Source organism: Trifolium pratense, linkage group LG2, assembly GCF_020283565.1.
Source record: "Trifolium pratense cultivar HEN17-A07 linkage group LG2, ARS_RC_1.1, whole genome shotgun sequence".
Classification (NCBI taxonomy): domain Eukaryota; kingdom Viridiplantae; phylum Streptophyta; class Magnoliopsida; order Fabales; family Fabaceae; genus Trifolium; species Trifolium pratense.
In genome coordinates this window covers 18825126-18844574 of record NC_060060.1, presented here as the reverse complement: position 1 = coordinate 18844574, position 19449 = coordinate 18825126, and the positions used below count along the sequence as shown (strand labels likewise).

General features: G+C 35.5%; 4 protein-coding genes across 9 annotated transcripts in view; 3 read left to right on the top strand and 1 right to left on the bottom strand.

Annotated features, from left to right (window-relative positions):
* The window catches only part of LOC123903830 (esterase OVCA2-like), a 53192-nt gene extending 33984 nt beyond the window's left edge, over positions 1-19208 (top strand). For 2 of the 4 annotated variants that reach the window (XM_045953480.1, XM_045953478.1), the window contains exon 6: positions 10724-11113. Coding sequence is in view for 3 of the 4 variants with exons in the window: in XM_045953478.1 (XP_045809434.1) it covers positions 10724-10803 (80 nt within the window). In the remaining variant the exon portion in view is untranslated. Of the gene's footprint in view, positions 1-7918; positions 8334-8424; positions 8524-8753; positions 8796-10218; positions 10364-10489; positions 10592-10723; positions 11114-18835; positions 18938-19067 lie in introns of those variants that run through there. The other 2 variants (XM_045953474.1, XM_045953476.1) reach the window with 2 other exon arrangements.
* Positions 78-3194, top strand: LOC123903832. Its single transcript, XM_045953485.1, has 2 exons — positions 78-470; positions 2387-3194. The coding sequence occupies exons 1-2, from the start codon at positions 138-140 to the stop codon at positions 2621-2623; spliced, it is 570 nt and encodes a 189-aa protein (XP_045809441.1). The 5' UTR covers positions 78-137; the 3' UTR covers positions 2624-3194.
* On the bottom strand, positions 4816-7190 carry LOC123903831. Of its 3 annotated transcripts, none has more exons than XM_045953484.1 (3): positions 6859-7190; positions 6519-6604; positions 4816-6379 (listed from the first exon to the last, which is right to left on the bottom strand). In XM_045953484.1, exon 3 carries the CDS (start codon positions 5982-5984, stop codon positions 5412-5414), a length of 573 nt encoding a protein of 190 aa, XP_045809440.1. In that variant the 5' UTR covers positions 5985-6379; positions 6519-6604; positions 6859-7190; the 3' UTR covers positions 4816-5411. The 3 variants fall into 3 exon arrangements, with proteins under 3 accessions (XP_045809440.1, XP_045809438.1, XP_045809439.1); XM_045953482.1 differs by having other exon boundaries at positions 4837-6379; positions 6519-6541; positions 6859-7074; XM_045953483.1 differs by having other exon boundaries at positions 4837-6379; positions 6976-6991.
* Positions 13951-15800, top strand: LOC123903828. The gene is made up of 2 exons (XM_045953472.1): positions 13951-15263; positions 15545-15800. The coding sequence occupies exons 1-2, from the start codon at positions 14399-14401 to the stop codon at positions 15577-15579; spliced, it is 900 nt and encodes a 299-aa protein (XP_045809428.1). The 5' UTR covers positions 13951-14398; the 3' UTR covers positions 15580-15800.
* Positions 19209-19449: the final 241 nt, after the last annotated feature.

Below are 19449 nucleotides of genomic sequence, written 5' to 3'. Positions count from 1 at the left end.
CATAAGGTTAGCCAAAAATGGTAGTCAAAGACTGATGCATCAGACAGAATGAAAGGGACGGCTGCTACACGCTTCTGATCCCTCTGTTCCGGGTCCGGTTACTGTGCATAAGCCATACTTATGCACGGTGCATAAGTATGCTTCATACACCCCCTCCTTTGTCATACACCCCCAATTCCAAAACTCATCTCCACAGCCCAACTCCTTTGCGGCCCTCTCCAAACGAAAACGAAAACGAACATCACCCTCGCCATTTTCATCACCATCGCATAAACGGAAACCATTTTCATCATCACCGTCGCCATCAACATCACCCTCGCCGGAAATCATCAAAACCCATCAAAGCTCAACATCATCACCATCGCCATCATCATCAACGCATAAATCATCTTTCATCGCCATCATCCTCGCCGGAAATCAAAGTCCAACATCACTGTATCATCATTATCATCAAAATGAAACGAAATCAGGTTTGTGCTTACTGCAGTAATTGCTCTTAATTTTGTTGTTGAGTTTGAAAAATGCTTTCAAGTAATTGCAATTAGTTGGTTGGAAATGGTTTTGTTGTTGCATGATTTTCTAACTAGATGTGTATGTGATTTTTAGATGCTTAATTGCAGTTAGTTAGTTGCTTAATTTTTGGAAATGGTTTGAAAAATGCTTTCAAGTAATTGCAGTTAGTTAGTTGCTTAATTTTTTTTTTAAGATGAGATATGAGTTTCTAACTAGATGTGTATGTGATTTTTAGAACTGTTGTGACTTCAAGTTTGTTTACTTATGCATTGTTATGACTTTGAATCCAAGATGAATAATATTGGAATGGTTTTAGATAGTTTTACTGTAAAACCTTTAGATGTACTTAATGGTTTTGCCTTTGAATCCAAGATGCATAATGTTATATATAATTTACAGCACGCTCAAAATGTTATTTCAGAAACTATCTTGTTGAATATGTGCTTTTGGACTGTGATTATGAGATGTAAGATTAGTGTTAGGGTAGTTTTCTGTGTAATTTGTAGTAGTTACTTATCACTCAATCACATAGAATGATTCATTAAAATGTCATGTCCGTGATATTGTATTTTGTGGAGCTGGTACAGAATTGGTCTGCAATATACCTTATTTCGAATTTAAGCTAAAATGTTAATTTGTGCCACACTCTAGCTTGGTTGTTCTGTTTTCATTGCTATGTCACTTGAATGTTTGTTTACGTTTAGAATAAGATAGCAAACATACCAATCACTTGACTTGAGTATGCGAGGTAGAAAGTATGACTGACTAGAATTAAGAAATTTAGTTGCATGATTGTGCTTATTATTTTATTTATTGTGTTTCAAAATTTTAGTGTGTAGATTAACATTTTGGTGAATAATTTCTGCTTGAGTTACTGATGATCTTTTGCATAATTTTATTTATCAAGGTTATATACTAAGCAGTTTTAACATTCCTTGAGGCGACAGGTTCTAACAGCCATTCATCGTATTAAAGAATTGTGTTTAAAACTTCTAGAAAAATAACTGTAACATTTGTGATTATTCTGCACTTGTTTTCCATTTAAATTAACTACTCTATCATTACATTCATAATAAGATAAAGATCTATGGTGTTCTAATTACAAAGGCATGTCTTTTAGTTCCTTTAACTACTCTGTTTTTCATAAACTTTACTTAGTGATTGTTTCATTCTATGTATTTAAGCTTTGTTGATGGTTTTGTAAATTATGTATGAATGGTTTGAGTCCATGAGGCCACAATAGTTTTTAATGCTTTAGGCACATTACCGTTTGCTGCGAATTCAAAAATGGTCTAGTCTGATTTTCTTTCTTTTTAGGTTTGTAATGTGCTAAGAATTTTGTAATCTGGTTCCCATAGTGTTTATTACGACTCAATTTGCTAGCTTTTGAATTGTTTCTGAGTTTTGTCATAGAGTAGTATACTTTAGCATCACTCTTTTTGCGGCAACTATATTTAGTACTCATGGCAGTGGAATAGCTTAATTAATAATTCTTTAGAACTAAATAAATATTAGAGCATCAAGTAACTGCTTCATCTTGAATGTTTCCCCAAAACTTGTTAGTCTTGAAGTCTATGGTTTCAATAGTTTATACACTGAAACCATTAGTCTTAATAAATGGTTTCAGTGTATAACTTACTGAAACCATAAAACCATACTTATGGTTTCAATGTTACATTTCTCTTTTTGTTATCTTCTTTTTGATAAATTGTGGTAGTTTAACTGCTAGATGGTACCTTTTCACCTGTTCTGCAAGTTTGTTGAATGGTTTCAATGTCTTATGGTTAATTAGGTTTTACTCTATTGACTTTGTATCATAATTTGTGTTTGTCTGCTCACTTCTGTTCCTTTTTTTATATGTGCTTTGAAACAGATCATGACACCAGCACTCATTGGTAATCCAGGAAGTCACTATGTGTGCTTTGTTGTTAATTTCAAAAGCTGCACATTCCAATTCTTGAATAGCATTAATGGAGAGAGGTTCCTTGTGAAGTCAGGAGAACCAACCACTTACAAGAAGATGTTTGATGTCTGGTTTAAGGAAGTCGAGGCATTTGTCATAGAATTGTCACTATGTCTGGTTTTAGAGTTGTACTCTAAAACCATTTAACCATTTAGCTGGTAGAATGGTTTCAGAGAGATGTACTCTGAAACCATTTTGCTGGTAGAATGGTTTCAGGTAGTTGATGTTTAATTGTTGCTTCCTAAACCATTTTGCTGGTAGAATGGTTTCAAATGATTATGTACCAGTTACATCCTTAGTTTAGGCCATTTGGAGGAACTACAAAATTAACATCAGTTCATTTACCATTTGGTAGAATGGTAGAATGGTGTCATGGACAATGCTTCTTAATAATGCACTTCTTCTTAAAGTATGATTTATTTTTGACAATTTTGCGCAAAGGGATTGATATATGTTGTTTTTACTTGTAGGCTTGATGCTACTTGCATCTCTTGGAAGCGAATGCGAGGAAACTATGTTAAAACAATTGATGTTGTTGGAGTTTGGCAAGAGAACAATGTTGTTGAAACTGAAAAGACCATTGAAGCTCTTAAAAGAGTTGCATAGTAAATTTAGAAAAGTTCCCAGAATTGATGTTATTCTTGTTGTATAAATTGTTGTAGACCTTTGGATGTATTTATATATTTTAAGTTATTTTATGTGTCATCTTGGGTAGAAATTGTAATATCATCACATACATATTGTAAAGAATTTAGACCTATGTTTGTGTACTATCGATTAATGCAATTAGATTTCTAATGATTTTGCAATATCATTTTTCTGGTTTCAATATCCTTCCGATAGTTTCTACTAGTTATGCAATTCTTCTGGTCCATTATTATGATTATATTTAGCCATTTGTTACTTTCCTCTTGCACTTTTAACAAGACTGATGGAAGACTAATGGAAGTTTCAACTAATGGAAGTTCCTGAATCTTTTATCAAAAGTGTATATGTAACTGAAACCATTTAACAAGACTAATGGTTTCAGTGTATAACGTACTGAAACCATTTATCAAGCATAATGGTTTCAGTGTAAAACTTACTGAAACCATTTAACAAGAATAATGGTTTCAGTGTACAAATCCATCATGGGTTAATAATATTCAAAATCAAGGTTATAATATTGAAAATCATAAGTATGAAAACCAAAATCAAGAGTTTTTTCAAAATTGAGATAATTTTCAAATGGGTCTGCTTAATAGTTAATGTCGTTCAAATGCATTTATAATTAAGTTGAGAAAGATTAAAATGTAACTGAAACCATTTATCAATATAAATGGTTTCAGTGTATAACTATATGAAACAATTTAACCAGCATAATGGTTTCCAGGATTTTTAAAACCATAAAAACACAATATTGATTTCAATAAACACATAAAACCATTCTATAATACAAATGGTTTCACTGTTTAACTCTCTGAAACCATTTAACCAGCATAATGGTTTCCAGAATAATTGTAACGAAAATTCATACTTATGGTTTTACTGTTGTAACGAAAATTCATATTCTCGAGGAAAACATACAACCAGAGAAAGTGACTGGCCTCAAAGGATCTCAAAATATTCAAATAATTTTGTATAAAATTCTGCGAATTTTTCAAGAAATAATAAGTGTGGTATAATGGTTTTGATAGTTTTCTATGTGAAACCAAAATAATTGTCTAATGGTTTTATAATAAAATTAATAAAATTGGATTAAAAAGGGGACCAGCGGGTTTACATCCGCTCATTCGAGGGATGAATATTATTTATGCAATATTATTCTAGAAACCATTATGCTGGTTAAATGGTTTCAGAGAGTTAAACAGTGAAACCATTTATATTGTAAAATGGTTTTCATTTTGTGGGCGAATTCTGCCCATTTTTACATCTAGGATTTACATATACAACATATAACACTGTCAAGGTCAAGAGTAAATTTATTATTTAGATTAAAAAATTCTATTTAAAAATTCCAAAAAAAAAAAAATAAGAGACTCGAAATTTGAAAAAACAAAAAGATTGGGTTGCGCCATACATATGAAAGAGTATAGAATAATGATGGATTTGCCAAATCAAATACCATGGTTAAATTGAACAATGAAACCAATATTGTGTTTTTATGGTTTTAAAAATCCTGGAAACATTGTTTCAAAAAAAAATAAAAAAATCCTGGAAACATGTGTCAAAAAAAAAATCCTGGAAACCATTTTACTGGTTAAATGGTTTCAGAGAGTTAAACGATAAAACCATTTATATTGTAAAATGGTTTTCGTTTCCACAAATGATTTTCCATTAATCCAGATGTAAATAACATGTACAAAGGAAATAATCAGTGATTTTCCATTAATAACAAGTAAATAACATGTACAAATTAATAATTAAATAATTATGATGCCCTACTACCAATTCTAATACAGATGTAACAGTAGTACAGATACAGAATAATCATGAAATCAAAGAAATATTAGACAACTGAATTTTCATCAATTTGTATACAATATACAAGGCATCAGCAACATTTTTTGCCTACTACCTACTGATCATAATCAATTGTCAGGCAGCATTTATTATGGCTCAATCTCCGGGGAGGGCGGCAGCAGTGGCAGTGGAGATTGCTGCCCAGAGTCAGTCATTTCGAAAAGATGGCAAGTCGTTAAGTTATTTTATGCAAACTCTTTGATTCAGGACCGACTTGTGCAAAGTTGGCTTTCTGTCACGTTTATTTGAGTCTTTAAGGATCAAAATTCAGCATCCAACAGGGGCTGAAAATTCCACCAGTCCAATTCCAGTTGAAACTTCCAAACCAAGACACAAATGAGACTTCATAGTTGCAAGGCTAGGTCTGATTGCTGTGAATCAACAACACCAGAGGATTGCTTTGCAGGTGACCCTAGAGATTGACAATCAATATTCAAGTCAGGCGGAAGGGTTTGCTGTTTCTGCCTCGGTTGGCTTTGAGGACTGAGGCCTCGCCAAGGGGACTGCATTTGAAATCTAGGATGGTCTGCGGATGTTGATTGAGGGAAACCATAGGTCGGTTGGGAAACTGTGAAACAGAACTTGTGTGAATAGGTCGAGGTCTAGGTGAATTAAATGGAAAATTGTTCTTATTAGACTGGACCGACATTCCGCCAGAAGGAAACTCACCCTGAATTTGTGAAATATGCTGATGGAACTCCCTCGTTGAGTTATGAAGAGGATCTGCAGAAACCTGATTTTTGGATGAAGCAGTATTCTCAGGTCCTAGTTTAAAACCTCCTGCGCCTGCAGACATCCATGCTTCAGCAGCTGCCGCAGAAGCATTGCCCGAGGCATCTCTTTGTCCAGATGGAGCTGATGGCATTTCTGGCAGAGTGTCAACTGGTGAAGGGTTAGAAGAAGTCTGGGTCTTTTGAGCCTCTTCTGTGAACATTCTCGTCGACTGAACTGGGTCAGTGAGACCCTGCTCTTGTCCATGGAAAACAAAAGGACATGTTCTAACCATTACTGCTGCTCTTGCATTTCTCCTGCTGCACTTTTTTTCTTTAAAGCTTTCCTCATCTTCTCTCTTTTGTTTCTTCCGTTCTATAATGAATTTCTGTCTTTCTCTAGCTTTTTCATAATCACTTTTAAGTCGCTTCTTTGACTTAATTGGATTTGGTCTTTCTTTGAACTTTGGTGCAGTGGACTTCCCGGAAGATGGTTCACCAACAACAACAATTGCATTTGAAGACTTAGACGGCGTCACCAAATTCACATAACACCAGTTCACATAACACCTCTACCATAGTTGAAACCAGATGTATAGAATCACCAAATTACCAATCTAATGATATTGATAATGATGGTACACCACTTAGTAATGCCTCCGTAGCTCCAATAACAACCCCCGAGTAGAACCTGGAGTATTTTGAACCATGAGATACATACATAGATACACAACTTGAAATAAAATCAACGCATACATAACATTAAAATGTGTCGTACGTAACTCATAAGTCCTATATAACTTATCTCTAACCATAAGTCAGCAACTTACGTATGATTGCCGCAGCTTGATCCCTGATTAATCCCAGCAACTTACACAACTAGCTAGCTATGTATGGTAGGGGATATACAAAACACCTAGAAAAAGAGAAATATAACATTGAAACCATAAGTATGGTTTTATGGTTTCAGCAATTATTCAATTCCTAAATTATTCAATTCAACATAATCTTCTTCTGTCAATGTGAAATCAAAATTCAATTTAGTTTAACCTAATTCTCAAAATCAAAATCAAAATCAATAGTGATGAATGATGAAACCTAATTCTCAAATCAAAACAACATTCAGTTCAGACAAAATCAAAATGAATATCAAAATCAGAAGAAGCTTACTCTAGTACTACAATGAACAGACGATGGAGAGAATGGAGAAGACGACGGAGAAGAAGCTTTGAAACGGAGAAGACGATGGAGAAGAAGCTTTGAAACGGCGACGGAGAAGAAGCTTACTCTAGTACTACAATGAACAGATGATGGAGAGAACGGAGAAGACGACGAAGAAGAAGCTTTGAAACGGAGAAGACGATGGAGAAGAAGCTTTGAAACGGCGACGGCGTAGACGAGCGATTTCTTAGCTCTGTGATCTGAGTGTGATCCTGTGTGACAAGGCTCACAGTGTCACACATTCAGATCGTAACATGTGGCAACACAATTCCATGATCAAATGGCTATAATTGACTTATGTACTGTGCATAAAAACATCCTTATGCATATTAACTTTTGCCCTCTGTTCCTACTTCAATTCAATTTTTTTTTTTGGCCCTAAAGGAAATGTTTCAGTTGGGTCGGACTATGTTGGGCCTATTGCAATGGATCCAATGTTTTGTAGCCCGTTTGCTGAGACAATTGAAGGAGGGAAACCAAATTCAAATTCATACCCAAAGAAGTAAAAAATTTGTCATTTATGCCAGCTAGGATTTTTCCAAGGTTGCTTGTGAGCTTGACACTTGTCAAATTTTGCCATTTAGATGTGTTGGATGTGTGTAGTTGGAAGGATACACATTTTCATCAAATATGAGACTTCTTGCATATTTAGTATCCTCCAACATTGATCCATTCCAATTTTATCGGATATCCTGAATTTCCCTTTAGCACATGCCCACAAGTGGAATTTAAACTGAATATCCTCAATCAACTAGGTACTATAAGTAGTTTTGGTGTTTGACTTTTTATTTTCACCACCAGTATCCGACCCATTAGACTACCTAATCTTGTTTGAGGGTCAGTTCTGACATCAAGTGGTTTCAGCCCCTCTCAATCACATTTGCGGAGGATCGAACCGTTGTCCTCCCTATCAAGTCCAACATCAATCATCACTGACCAACTAATGATTAGTAGTTTTGGTGTTTGACTTTCATTTGATACTTGATCCATCTCATAGTATCATTTAAGTTTTATAAATACTTTTTAATAAAATATTTGAGTATAATAACTGTCATGAAGTGGTGATAAATTTTCTTCTTTTGACCAATGATAAAATAAGTTTTATTGAATAAAATAATTGAAGTTAAATGGAAAGTTGAGTAGCTTAAATTATTTGAGTTAAATAAGAGTTGAAAGAGTTGATGGATTGAGAAGAGAAAAGTGAAAACATGATGGAAAACCAGAAGAGACCAAGAATCCTCTGCCTCCATGGATTCAGAACTAGCGGTCAAATCCTCAAGAAATCAATATTCTCTCGTTGGCCTGAAACTGTAATACAAAAATTGGACTTTGTTTTTCTTGATGGTCAATGTCCAGCTCAGGGAAAATCAGAAGTTGAAGGCATTTTCGATCCTCCTTATTATGAATGGTTCCAAGTCAATGAGGTTATTATATTAATTAAGACAATTAATCATATCAATCTTCTTCATTTATTCGTGTTGGTGCTTAAATAATATTTTATTTATTTTTGTGCAGGATTACACAGAGTACAGTAACTTTGAGGAATGCATAGCATACATTGAGGATTACATGTTAAAAAATGGTCCTTTTGATGGTGTACTTGGATTCTCTCAGGTATGGTTTTGTTCTATGAAGCACAAATACAGACATGAACACTTGACACGACACATTGACACTTATAATAAACATCATGTCGTGTTGGTGTTAGATACTGACGCATGTCCATCACCGGAACACGCTTAATCTGAAGAGTGTACGTGCTTCATAAATTTTGATTGTTTGATGCTAAAATATGCAGATATTTTTCTTTCGTTTTTGATTGATTAAGAATTAGTGTCACTCAGGGAGCTATTTTAGCAGCTGCATTGCCAGGAATGCAAGCACAGGTACTAATTAGCAAAGAAACACTATAACTTACTTTATTATTTACATTTTAGTGAATGTTTGGTTTACTCGCTTTTTTGTGAAACATAAAGAGGATTCTGGAGATATAAAATTAATTTTCACCTGTTTTAAATGTTTTTAGTAGATTTTTTTGTCTTCAGAACTATTAGAGAGAAGTTTGTTAATAAGTTGTTAATAGGTAGTTAAGAGTTAGTAACATTAGTTATTTCCGACTCCTCTTGGGTCGAAAAAGTTACGGGAAGCTTGAATTGTCCCATATCTCAGATCCTCTCAATGTTGTCGTGCCATTCACTCACTATATTTGATAAGTCTTCTTGCTGCAGTGAGAACATAGACTCAAAGATCATGCTCCTTTTCCACCATTACACATTCGCCTGACTCATGTGGCCCCTTGTATCACCCTTGACACTGGGTTTTGTAAATGTGTATTCATTCTTTGATCAACTTCTTCTCGTCTGCTCTGCTGGACATGTTCTTTCTCACGCTTACTATGCGCGCGCGCACACACACACACACTTGTATCTGTGAGGTTGGAAGTCCTATTAGGTTCTGGTTGTTTTGTCGCCCGCTTCCAATCATCACTCTTGGTGTTACCACTATCCATATTTTCCTTTCCAAACCATGCTCAGCTAACCATGATTTTTTCTCATTTAAGCGAAGACTCATTAAATTTTCAAATCGCTTTATCAGCTGAACTAAAGTTATCAAACCTGATAAAACCGAATCGCTTACTTGTATGTCTTCTATTCTTTTTTTAGATGTAGGCATCACTCACCTCTCCTACTTGTTGGAAGGTGTCTTTCAAGCCCCTCACAGGTGTATTGGGATAAATATTGTCTATACAAACAAAGAATACCATCTCTCTTCTGCTAGCTCTCTTTCTAATTTTGATGGACTCCAATTATTTTTCTGTGTTTGGTGGTTTGCTAGCTCATTCTTCTGCTAGCACTTTTGGATTAACTTTTTGTGAGAGATAAAGGAGATTCTCGAAATATGACATTAATTTTGACATGTTACATGTGTTCTTAAGTTGTAAAGCAGTCACAAGGAACAAACATCTGAGACGACACTAATATGTTGACATGTCAATACTGATAATAATTTTAAAAAATGAAATAATTAAATGTAAAATGCATGTGCCGGTGTCGTGTCAGTGACATACACGTTCCGGGCACTAAACACACATTCAGTACAAAAAATTTGTCTTTAGAAAAGATTATAACTTTTAACTGAGATTTAAAGCTTTTACTTTCAAACATGATTATATTAATCTATGAATGTATTCAATTTTACAATTTACATAATCTATTTATTCAAAACCAATGTTTCATAAAATGTTTTTGGATAAAATAATGAATGCTAAATTTGACTAAGTGGTTGATGTTAACTTACAATTGATTTTAGAGAGTAGCACTTGAGAAGATAAGCAAGATCAAGTTTGTGATTCTCATATCCGGAGCCATATTACGTGGTGTGAAGTATGGAAGACCTAAACTTGCTTCCCATGCATTTTCAAAACCAATTGATTGCCCCTCTCTTCACATTATAGGTAATTTCAAAAAACTAACTCTTCAATTTCTTTGTTCAGCAACTTTTCCTTTAGATTCTAAGAATTATATTTGATGAAAAGTCATCAATATACTTACTTATACTTCATTCATATAATGTGATTAAGGTGAGAAGGATTTCTTGAAGCCAGAAAGCATTATTTTGCTAGAGGCTTTTGTCAACCCTGTTTTGATTCATCACCCAAAAGGACACGAAATCCCAAGACTTGGTAAGTCATATAGCATCCTATACTTAACTTGATAATTTTGTGCACTTTAACAATGAGTTTTTTTAGGATGTACTAGTTGAATATTTGTTTTATCTATACAAAATTTGTTAATTTGGTGCTTGTTTATTCCAGATGAAAAGAATCTTGGAACTATGCTTAGTTTTATTGATGCAATTCAAGGGATGCCATCATATGGTCACTGCCGGCTATGAAACTTGAGATATATTAGTGTTCGAAAACCAGATGTCAATTGTTGGAACATAGAGTATATTAGTGTTTGTAAATTGAAAATAAAAACTTAGAGTCCATCATTGGATAATATAGCATATTAGTGTATGTGATTTGAAATTTGTTCCTCTGTTGTTTAAGAGATGTCATATTATCAATGTCTTTTTGGTTTTAGTATAATATTAGAGTAGTTTAAGTAACATATTTGAGGGTGTATTTTCTAGAACGGATTTTACAGTGTAGTAGGACTCCGATACAATTATATCTAAATTGTTTTATTTTAGAGACATCCTATTTGATAGTCTCCTTGCATAATTCTGAGCAGTGCCATCAAACATATTGAAAAAAGAGACCTATTAAACAACTCATCCCGATAACGTTTCGATTGCTGAAATTTATTTTGGGTAAACCATTATTTTGGTCTTTGGAAGTATATCTCGTTGTCATATTCGTTCTTGAATGTATAGAAATTGCAATTAGATCCACAAGTGTTTCTTTTATTAGTCATTTTGATCCTCAAATATATTTTTAGGTAGTCAATTTGATCCTCAAATGTGTTTTTAGTTATTAAATTTAGTCCATAAAATTACACAAAAGAGACATTAGAGATATATTTACAATTTTGATACATTTAAAGACTAAAATAGTAGTTTGCCCAATTTATTTTGATACTAAAATAGTATTCGCACATTGATTCATTTCGATCCTCCTTATTATGAATGGTTCCGATCCAATCAGGTTATTATATTAATTAATACAATTAATCATATTAATCTTCTTTGTTTATTTGCGTTGGTGCCTAAATAAGATTTCATTTATTTGTGTGCAGGATAACACAGAGTATAGGAACTTTGAGGAATGCATAGCATACATTGAGGATTACATGTTAAAAAATGGTCCTTTTGATGGTTTACTTGGATTCTCTCAGGTATTGTTTTAATCTACGAAGCATGGATACAGATATGAACACTTGACACAACACAGACGACACTTATAATAAATGTTACGTCGTGTCAGTGTCAGACATTGATGCGTATCCAACACCGGAACACGCTTAATCCTATGAGTGTGCGTGCTTCGTAAGTTTTGATTGTTTGATGCTGAAATATGCAGATATTTTTCTTTCGGTTTTAATTGATTAAGAATTAATGTCACTCAGGGAGCTATGTTGGCAGCTGCATTGCCAGGAATGCAAGCACAGGTACTAATTAGCAAAGAAACACTATAACTTACTTTATTATTTACATTTTAGTCCATGTTTGGATTAATCGTTTATTCTGAAACATAGAGGATTATAGAAATATAAAATTAATTTTCACATGTTTTAAATGTTTTAGTAGAAATGTTTTTGTCTTTGGAATTATCAGAGACGAGTTTGTTAATAAGTTGTTAATAGGTAGTTAAGAGTTAGTAAGATTAGTTATTTCCAACTCCTCTTGGGTCGAAAAAGTTACGAGAAACTTGAATTACCCCATATCTCAGATCCTTGTCAATGTTGTTGTGCCATTCAGTCACTATATCTGATAAGTCTTCTTGCTGCAGTGGGCACTTAGACTCTAAGATCATGCTCCTTTTCATATATGACACAATCTCCTGACTCATGTGGCCTCCTATCACTCCTGACTCTAAGATCATGTCCACTTTTTGGTTTAAGAGTGGTCATAGTATCATATTTGAGTGGTTTTAGTATAATATTAGAGTGATTTTTTCTCCTTTAAGCAAAGACTCATGAAACCTTCGAATAGCTTTATCAGATGAACTAAAGTTATCAAACCTGATAAAACCGAATTGCTTACTCGTTTTCTATTCTCTTTTGAGATGTAGGTATCGCTAGCTTCTCCTACTCTGTGTAAGCTGTCTTTCAAGTCCCTCACAGGTGTATTGGGATCAATATTGTCTATACAAACAAAGAATACCATCTCCCTTCTGCTTTCTCTCTTTCTAATTTCGATGTACTCCAATTATTTTTCTGTGTTTGGTGGTTTGCTAGCTCATTGTTTCCATAATTGCCCTTTTTGGAGACCAACCTTTTCCATGGCCCTCTTTTCCCTTCCCTCTCTGATTTCAGAAGCGTCCATGCTTAATCTACCATCGCAATAGTTCTGTTTGTTCTCATCTCCAAACTGTGTAAATTCTCTTTGTTGCTCCTTGTTAATGATATAGCACAATGAAGGACAAGTCAGTTGCTTGTGAAACAAGTTAGTTAGTGTTAGTTGCGTTAGCTAACTAATTTGTTAAGAGTTAGTTACATTGGGTTTTACTTGCATTAGTGTATCACATCATCTATATAAGGATGTGTGATTGTGTTTTAAGTTTCAGATTTGTGATCAATACATTTTTAGCTTCACTTTTGCGCCTATCCTGAGCACTGTTGAGCTCATTTCTGTGCCTATTTTCTGTTTTGTGCATCAAGCTTATTTCGAGCTTTCACACTCCTTGTCAGATCACTCTCTTTGCATGATCACTCTCACACCTTTCACACCTATGCATGATGTTTAGCATAGTTCTGATACTTTGTCTTCTGATGCATACTCACAAGAGTATTTTCTCTTTTTGGTTCTGATGCATAGAACCAAACTTACACATTCTCTTTTTGAATCAACAAGTTGACCCTTCATCCCTATTCCCTAGTGCACTTTTGGATTAACTTTTTGTGAGAGATAAAAGGAGATTCTTGAAATATGAAATTAATTTTGACATGTTTCATGTTCTTAAGTTTTAAAAAACTCACAGGCACAAACATCTGACACGACACTAACATGTTCTTTTTTAATGGCCACGACACTAACATGTTGACTAAGTGGTTGATGTTAAATTACATCTGACACGACACTAACATGTTCTTTTTTTATAGGTAATTTCAAGAAACTTTTCCTTTAGCTTTTGTCTTAAAATGATGCATATGAAGCATGAATACATACTACGGATGCGGATGTGTTATGATACAGATATGCAGATAAATAAAAATTTTGAAATTCAAAATACGATACAGCTAAGATATGTTAATAATTTGTTATTAAATATTAAATGGCCAGAAGTAATATTAGCATAATATTAGGAAACTTATGACAGAAAGTCAAACTGTAATTGCTGTCATTTACTGTCATCAAAGTGTAGTTATTTGCTTTCAATTCTATTTTCCAATTTAGTTGATTTGCAAAGATTTGTTGTAATTACCCTATGTAGAGCAAGCTGTATGTATTGTATATAAATTAGCCTTTGAGCATCAATACAATAACAACGAATTCTGCCTCATCCTATTTCATTATGGCATCAGAGCGTGGTCTTGAGGATCAGGCGATGAAAAAGGATGATGGCAATAAGACAAATGAAAAATTCAACAAAGATGGAAGTGGGTCTCATTTGAAGAAACAGACATCTCCCTATGATCTGTATTCAAATGATAACCCAGGAAATATCATTACCCAAGTACAATTGAAGGGTGAAAATTATGATGAATGGGCTCGTGCAGTCCGAGGCTCGTTGAGGGCACGACGAAAGTTTGGATTCGTAGATGGATCGATTTAAAAACCTGATGAAACTGCTCTTGAAATCGATGATTGGTGGACTGTTAATTCCATGATTGTTTCATGGATTTTCAATACGATTGAACCGAAACTTCGATCGACCATCACATACAGAGAAAACGCAAAAGAATTGTGGGATGATATTAAACAGAGGTTTGATATCTCAAATGGACCTCGCATCCAACAACTGAAATCTGAATTGGCAAATTGCAAACAGAATGGAGACCCGATTGTGACATATTTTGGACGGATTAAGAAGCTGTGGGATGAATTGAACGACTATGACCAGATACCCGTGTGCACATGCAATGGGTGTAAGTGCGGCATATCTGCGGCGCTAAATAAGAAGAGAGAAGAGGAGAAGCTTCACCAATTTTTGATGGGCCTTGATGAGTCTCAATTCAGGACTGTGCGGTCTAATGTCTTGAGTCTAGACCCGCTGCCGAATTTGAACAGAGCATACCAGATGGTGGTGCAAGAGGAAAGAGTCGGAGTAATGACGCGAGGCAAGGAAGAACGTGGAGATCCAATTGCTTTTGCTGTCAAGAGTGGCAGAACATCGAGTTGGGAAAAGAAACCTCACACGGGGTCAGAGAAACCATGCTCACATTGCAAACGTGAGGGGCATGATATCGACTCATGTTTTGAGATAGTGGGTTACCCAGAATGGTGGGGAGATAGACCACAATCTGACGGTCGTGTGAATGGACGCGGAAAGCATGTGCATCGATCATTGAGTGGTGCGGGAAAAGGAAGAGGGAATAATGCAAAAGTTAATATGGCTCAAGTTGTTGATGACACTGAAGCAATGGCAAATGAAGATGATCAGGTGCTGCCGGGATTGAGTTCAAAGCAGTGGAATGCTATTCTCAAAGCGGTTAACGCACAAAAAGGTGGGACAAGTACAAGATTGACAGGTGAGAATCCATGGATTATTGACACGGGTGCCTCTCATCATATGACTAGCACACTTGCGTGCATGAATGATGTCCGAGATATAGAGCCTTGTCCTGTTGGATTGCCCAATGGGACACGGACGTATGCAACTAAAGAAGGAATGGTCACTATTGGTGACAAGCTAATATTGAAGCGTGTTCTTTTTGTCCCTAATTTGAATTGCAAACTCATCTCAATATCTCAACTTTTACATGATGATGATTATATTGTTCACTTTACTAAAACAATATGTGTTATACAGGACCGCATTTCGAGGATGATGATTGGAGCGGGTGAAGAATCAGAGGGGCTTTATGTGCTTAGTGTGGCGACACCAGTCCGTGCATACCGAGCAAATGTCATTGGATTTTGTGAGTTGTGGCATAGAAGAATGGGGCACCCATCATCTAAGATAACTAGTATGTTACCTGATGTAATTCAAAAGAATATTGATACTAGAATAAAGACGTGTGATGTTTGTTTTAGAGCCAAACAAATAAAAGAATCATTTTTGTTGAGTGAAAATAATGCAAAGAATTGTTTTGATTTGATTCATTGTGATTTGTGGGGACCTTATAAAACATACGCCTCTTGTGGCGCTGTTTATTTTTTGACTATAGTTGATGATTGTTCGCGTGCGATATGGGTGTACTTGTTGAAAACAAAAGATGAAGTTTCGCGTATCATCAAACAATTTTTTGCTATGATACATAGGCAACATAACAAACAAATTAAAGTTTTAAGAAGTGATAATGAGACGGAATTTAGAGGACTACAAAGTTATTTTCAAGAAAATGGTGTCCTTCATCAGACTTCAATTCGCTATACACCACAACAAAATGGAAGGGTAGAAAGAAAACACCGACATATATTGAATGTGGCGAGGGCATTGAGGTTTCAAGCCAATTTGCCTTTAAAATTTTGGGGAGAGTGTATTCTTACTGCCGCTTATTTGATTAACCGAACTCCTTCTGCGCTACTTGATGGGAAAACTCCTTATGAAGTGTTGTTTGATGCTAAGCCAGCATATACACAAATTCGGACATTTGGATGTTTGTGTTATGCTCTTAATGAAAATAGGGGGCGAGATAAATTTGATAGTAGGAGTCGGAAGTGTATTTTTGTAGGCTACCCTTATGGAAAAAAAGGGTGGGAAGTGTATGATATTGAGACTGAAGAGTATTTTGTATCTCGAAATGTGAAATTTGTGGAAGAAGTATTCCCTTTCTCTAGCAATGACCAAACGAGTGAAACACACATTGAAGAATGGGGATGGCCGCTTGATCCAATTAATGAATGTGAGGAAAGGAATGATACAAGAAATGTAGTGACAACTAATGACATAGGAGCTGTGGGTGTGGTAAGTGATATTGAGGACAATGAAAATCATGAGGAAGTACAAGGTATAGGGCAGCAACCTGATACAACAGAAGTTGTAGACCAAGGTGGGAGATTGGATTGTCAACAAAGTGTTCAAAATGATGAACTTCTTGGCCGGGGACATAGAATCAAGAAGCCCTCTACACGTCTGAAGGATCATGTCATACACACTACAACTATAAGCCCCTCGACCAGTTCACCGCTTCATTCAAAATCCTCAGGTACGCGTTATCCAATTGCAAATTTTGTTAATTGTGACAAATTTTCTGTACAACATTGTGCCTTCTTGGCGGCAGTTACTGCAGGGCATGAGCCAAATTCTTTTGCCGAGGCTGTTAAAGATGAGAAATGGAGAGATGCCATGAAGGAAGAAATTCGAGCTTTGGAGGACAATGGTACATGGATAACTGAAAATTTACCACCGGGAAAGAAAGCTATAGGATGCAAATGGATCTATAAGATCAAATATAATTCAGATGGGTCTATTGAGCGGTACAAAGCAAGATTGGTTGTCCATGGCAACAGACAAGTTGAAGGTGTTGACTATAATGAGACGTTTGCTCCCACCGCAAAAATGGTGACAGTTCGGACATTTTTAGCCGTTGCGGCGGCCAAGAACTTCCAACTACATCAAATGGATGTTCGCAATGCATTTTTGCACGGAGACTTGGAAGAAGAAGTATATATGAAATTGCCCCCTGGTTTTGAAAAACAATCTCCCGGTAAGGTGTGTCGCCTTCGAAAATCTTTGTATGGTTTGAAACAGGCCCCTAGATGTTGGTTTGCTAAATTGTCGGATGCATTAAGAACTTATGGCTTTGAACAATCATACTCTGATTATTCTCTTTTCATGTTGCGCCGCCATAACGCCGAGTTGTATGTTTTGGTGTATGTTGATGATATAGTTATATCAGGAAATCAAAGTGATGCTATACATAAATTCAAGGATTACTTGGGTCGCTGTTTTCACATGAAAGACCTTGGAAAGTTGAAATATTTCCTTGGTATTGAGGTTGCACGGAATGCTACAGGTATCTTTCTCTCGCAAAGAAAATATGCATTGGATTTGATTTCTGATTGTGGACTGTTGGGAGCAAAACCGGCGACCATTCCTATCGAACAAAACCATCAATTGGCCCTTGTTGAAGGGAAAGACCTCAAAGACCCAACTGAATATAGGAGTCTCATTGGACGACTCATCTATTTGACTATTACTCATCCTGAGTTGTCATATTGTGTTCACATTCTTGCTCAATTTATGCAGACTCCAAAGATTGAGCATTGGAATGCAGCTCTTCGGGTTGTTCGGTACCTAAAAGGCAATCCTGGTCAAGGAATTGTTCTCAAAGCTGATTGTGATTTGCGCTTGTATGGCTACTGCGACGCAGACTGGGCAGGTTGTCCCATTACTAGAAGATCTTTGACAGCTTATTTTGTGATGTTGGGTAGTTCCCCCATCTCTTGGAAGACTAAGAAGCAAACTACAGTGTCTCGATCTTCAGCTGAAGCTGAGTACCGCTCTATGGCTGCAGCTACTTGCGAACTCAAGTGGTTGAAAGGATTGTTGAGCTCTCTAGGTGTTGAGCATGCTGATCCTATGCATCTTCATTGTGACAGTCAATCTGCCCTTCATATTGCCAATAATCCGGTCTTCCATGAGCGTACAAAACACATTGAGGTTGATTGCCATTTTGTGCGAGATGAAATTGTCAAAGGTAGCATCCAACCTTTGTATGTTCACACTTCAAAACAATTAGCTGATATCTTGACGAAAGCACTAGGGAAACGTCAATTTGACTCTTTGTTGTCCAAGTTGGGCGTTCTTCATCTCCACGCTCCAACTTGAGGGGGGATATTAGCATAATATTAGGAAACTTATGACAGAAAGTCAAACTGTAATTGCTGTCATTTACTGTCATCAAAGTGTAGTTATTTGCTTTCAATTCTATTTTCCAATTTAGTTGATTTGCAAAGATTTGTTGTAATTACCCTATGTAGAGCAAGCTGTATGTATTGTATATAAATTAGCCTTTGAGCATCAATACAATAACAACGAATTCTGCCTCATCCTATTTCATTAAGTAAACTAAAACTTAACTAAAAAGACTCTAAAAATTATATTTGACGAGAAGTCATCAATATACTTATACTTCATTCATATAATGTGATTAAGGTGAGAAGGATTTCTTGAAGCCAGAAAGCATTATTCTGCTAGAGGCTTTTGTCAACCCTGTTTTGATTCATCACCCAAAAGGACATGAAATCCCAAGACTTGGTAAGTCATATAGCATCCTATACTTAAATTGATAATTTTGTGCACTTTAACAATGAATTTTTTTAAGGATGTATTTGAATATTTGTTTTATCTATACAAAATTTGTTAATTTGGTGCTTGTTTATTCCAGATGAAAAGAGTCTTGGAACTATGCTTAGTTTTATTGATACAATTCAAGGGACGCCACCATCATATGGTCACTGCAGGCTATGAAACTTTAGCACTAATCCTAATACCTACATGGGTTAGTGGTTAGTGGAGCATATGATGTAATTGAAACCCCAAAAAAAAGGGAAGGCAACATAGTTGTCCATTTGTTTGGCAACCTGTTGAGTCCTATAGGGTTTGGTTTAGAGAACAAGCTCCCTTATCATTTTTTTAGGAGTTTCTTTTTCCGCCCTACTCTTAAATACCACCAGCTACTTAAGTAGCGGACAATGTTTTTTCTTCAAAATTTTCATTTTATAACATCCTCTACTTAAGTAGCGGATGAGTAAAATAGGGTGCGCGAA

Excerpts from the sequence above, each read along its gene's own strand:
- LOC123903832 (XM_045953485.1), top strand. The coding sequence starts at position 138 with ATGCTTCATACACCCCCTCCTTTGTCATACACCCCCAATTCCAAAACT. Across the intron at positions 471-2,386 it reads TCAAAATGAAACGAAATCAG|ATCATGACACCAGCACTCAT; the intron begins GTTTGTGCTTAC and ends GCTTTGAAACAG.
- LOC123903831 (XM_045953484.1), bottom strand. The coding sequence starts at position 5,984 with ATGGTTAGAACATGTCCTTTTGTTTTCCATGGACAAGAGCAGGGTCTC.
- LOC123903828 (XM_045953472.1), top strand. The coding sequence starts at position 14,399 with ATGATTGTTTCATGGATTTTCAATACGATTGAACCGAAACTTCGATCG. Across the intron at positions 15,264-15,544 it reads GACAAGTACAAGATTGACAG|GACCGCATTTCGAGGATGAT; the intron begins GTGAGAATCCAT and ends TGTGTTATACAG.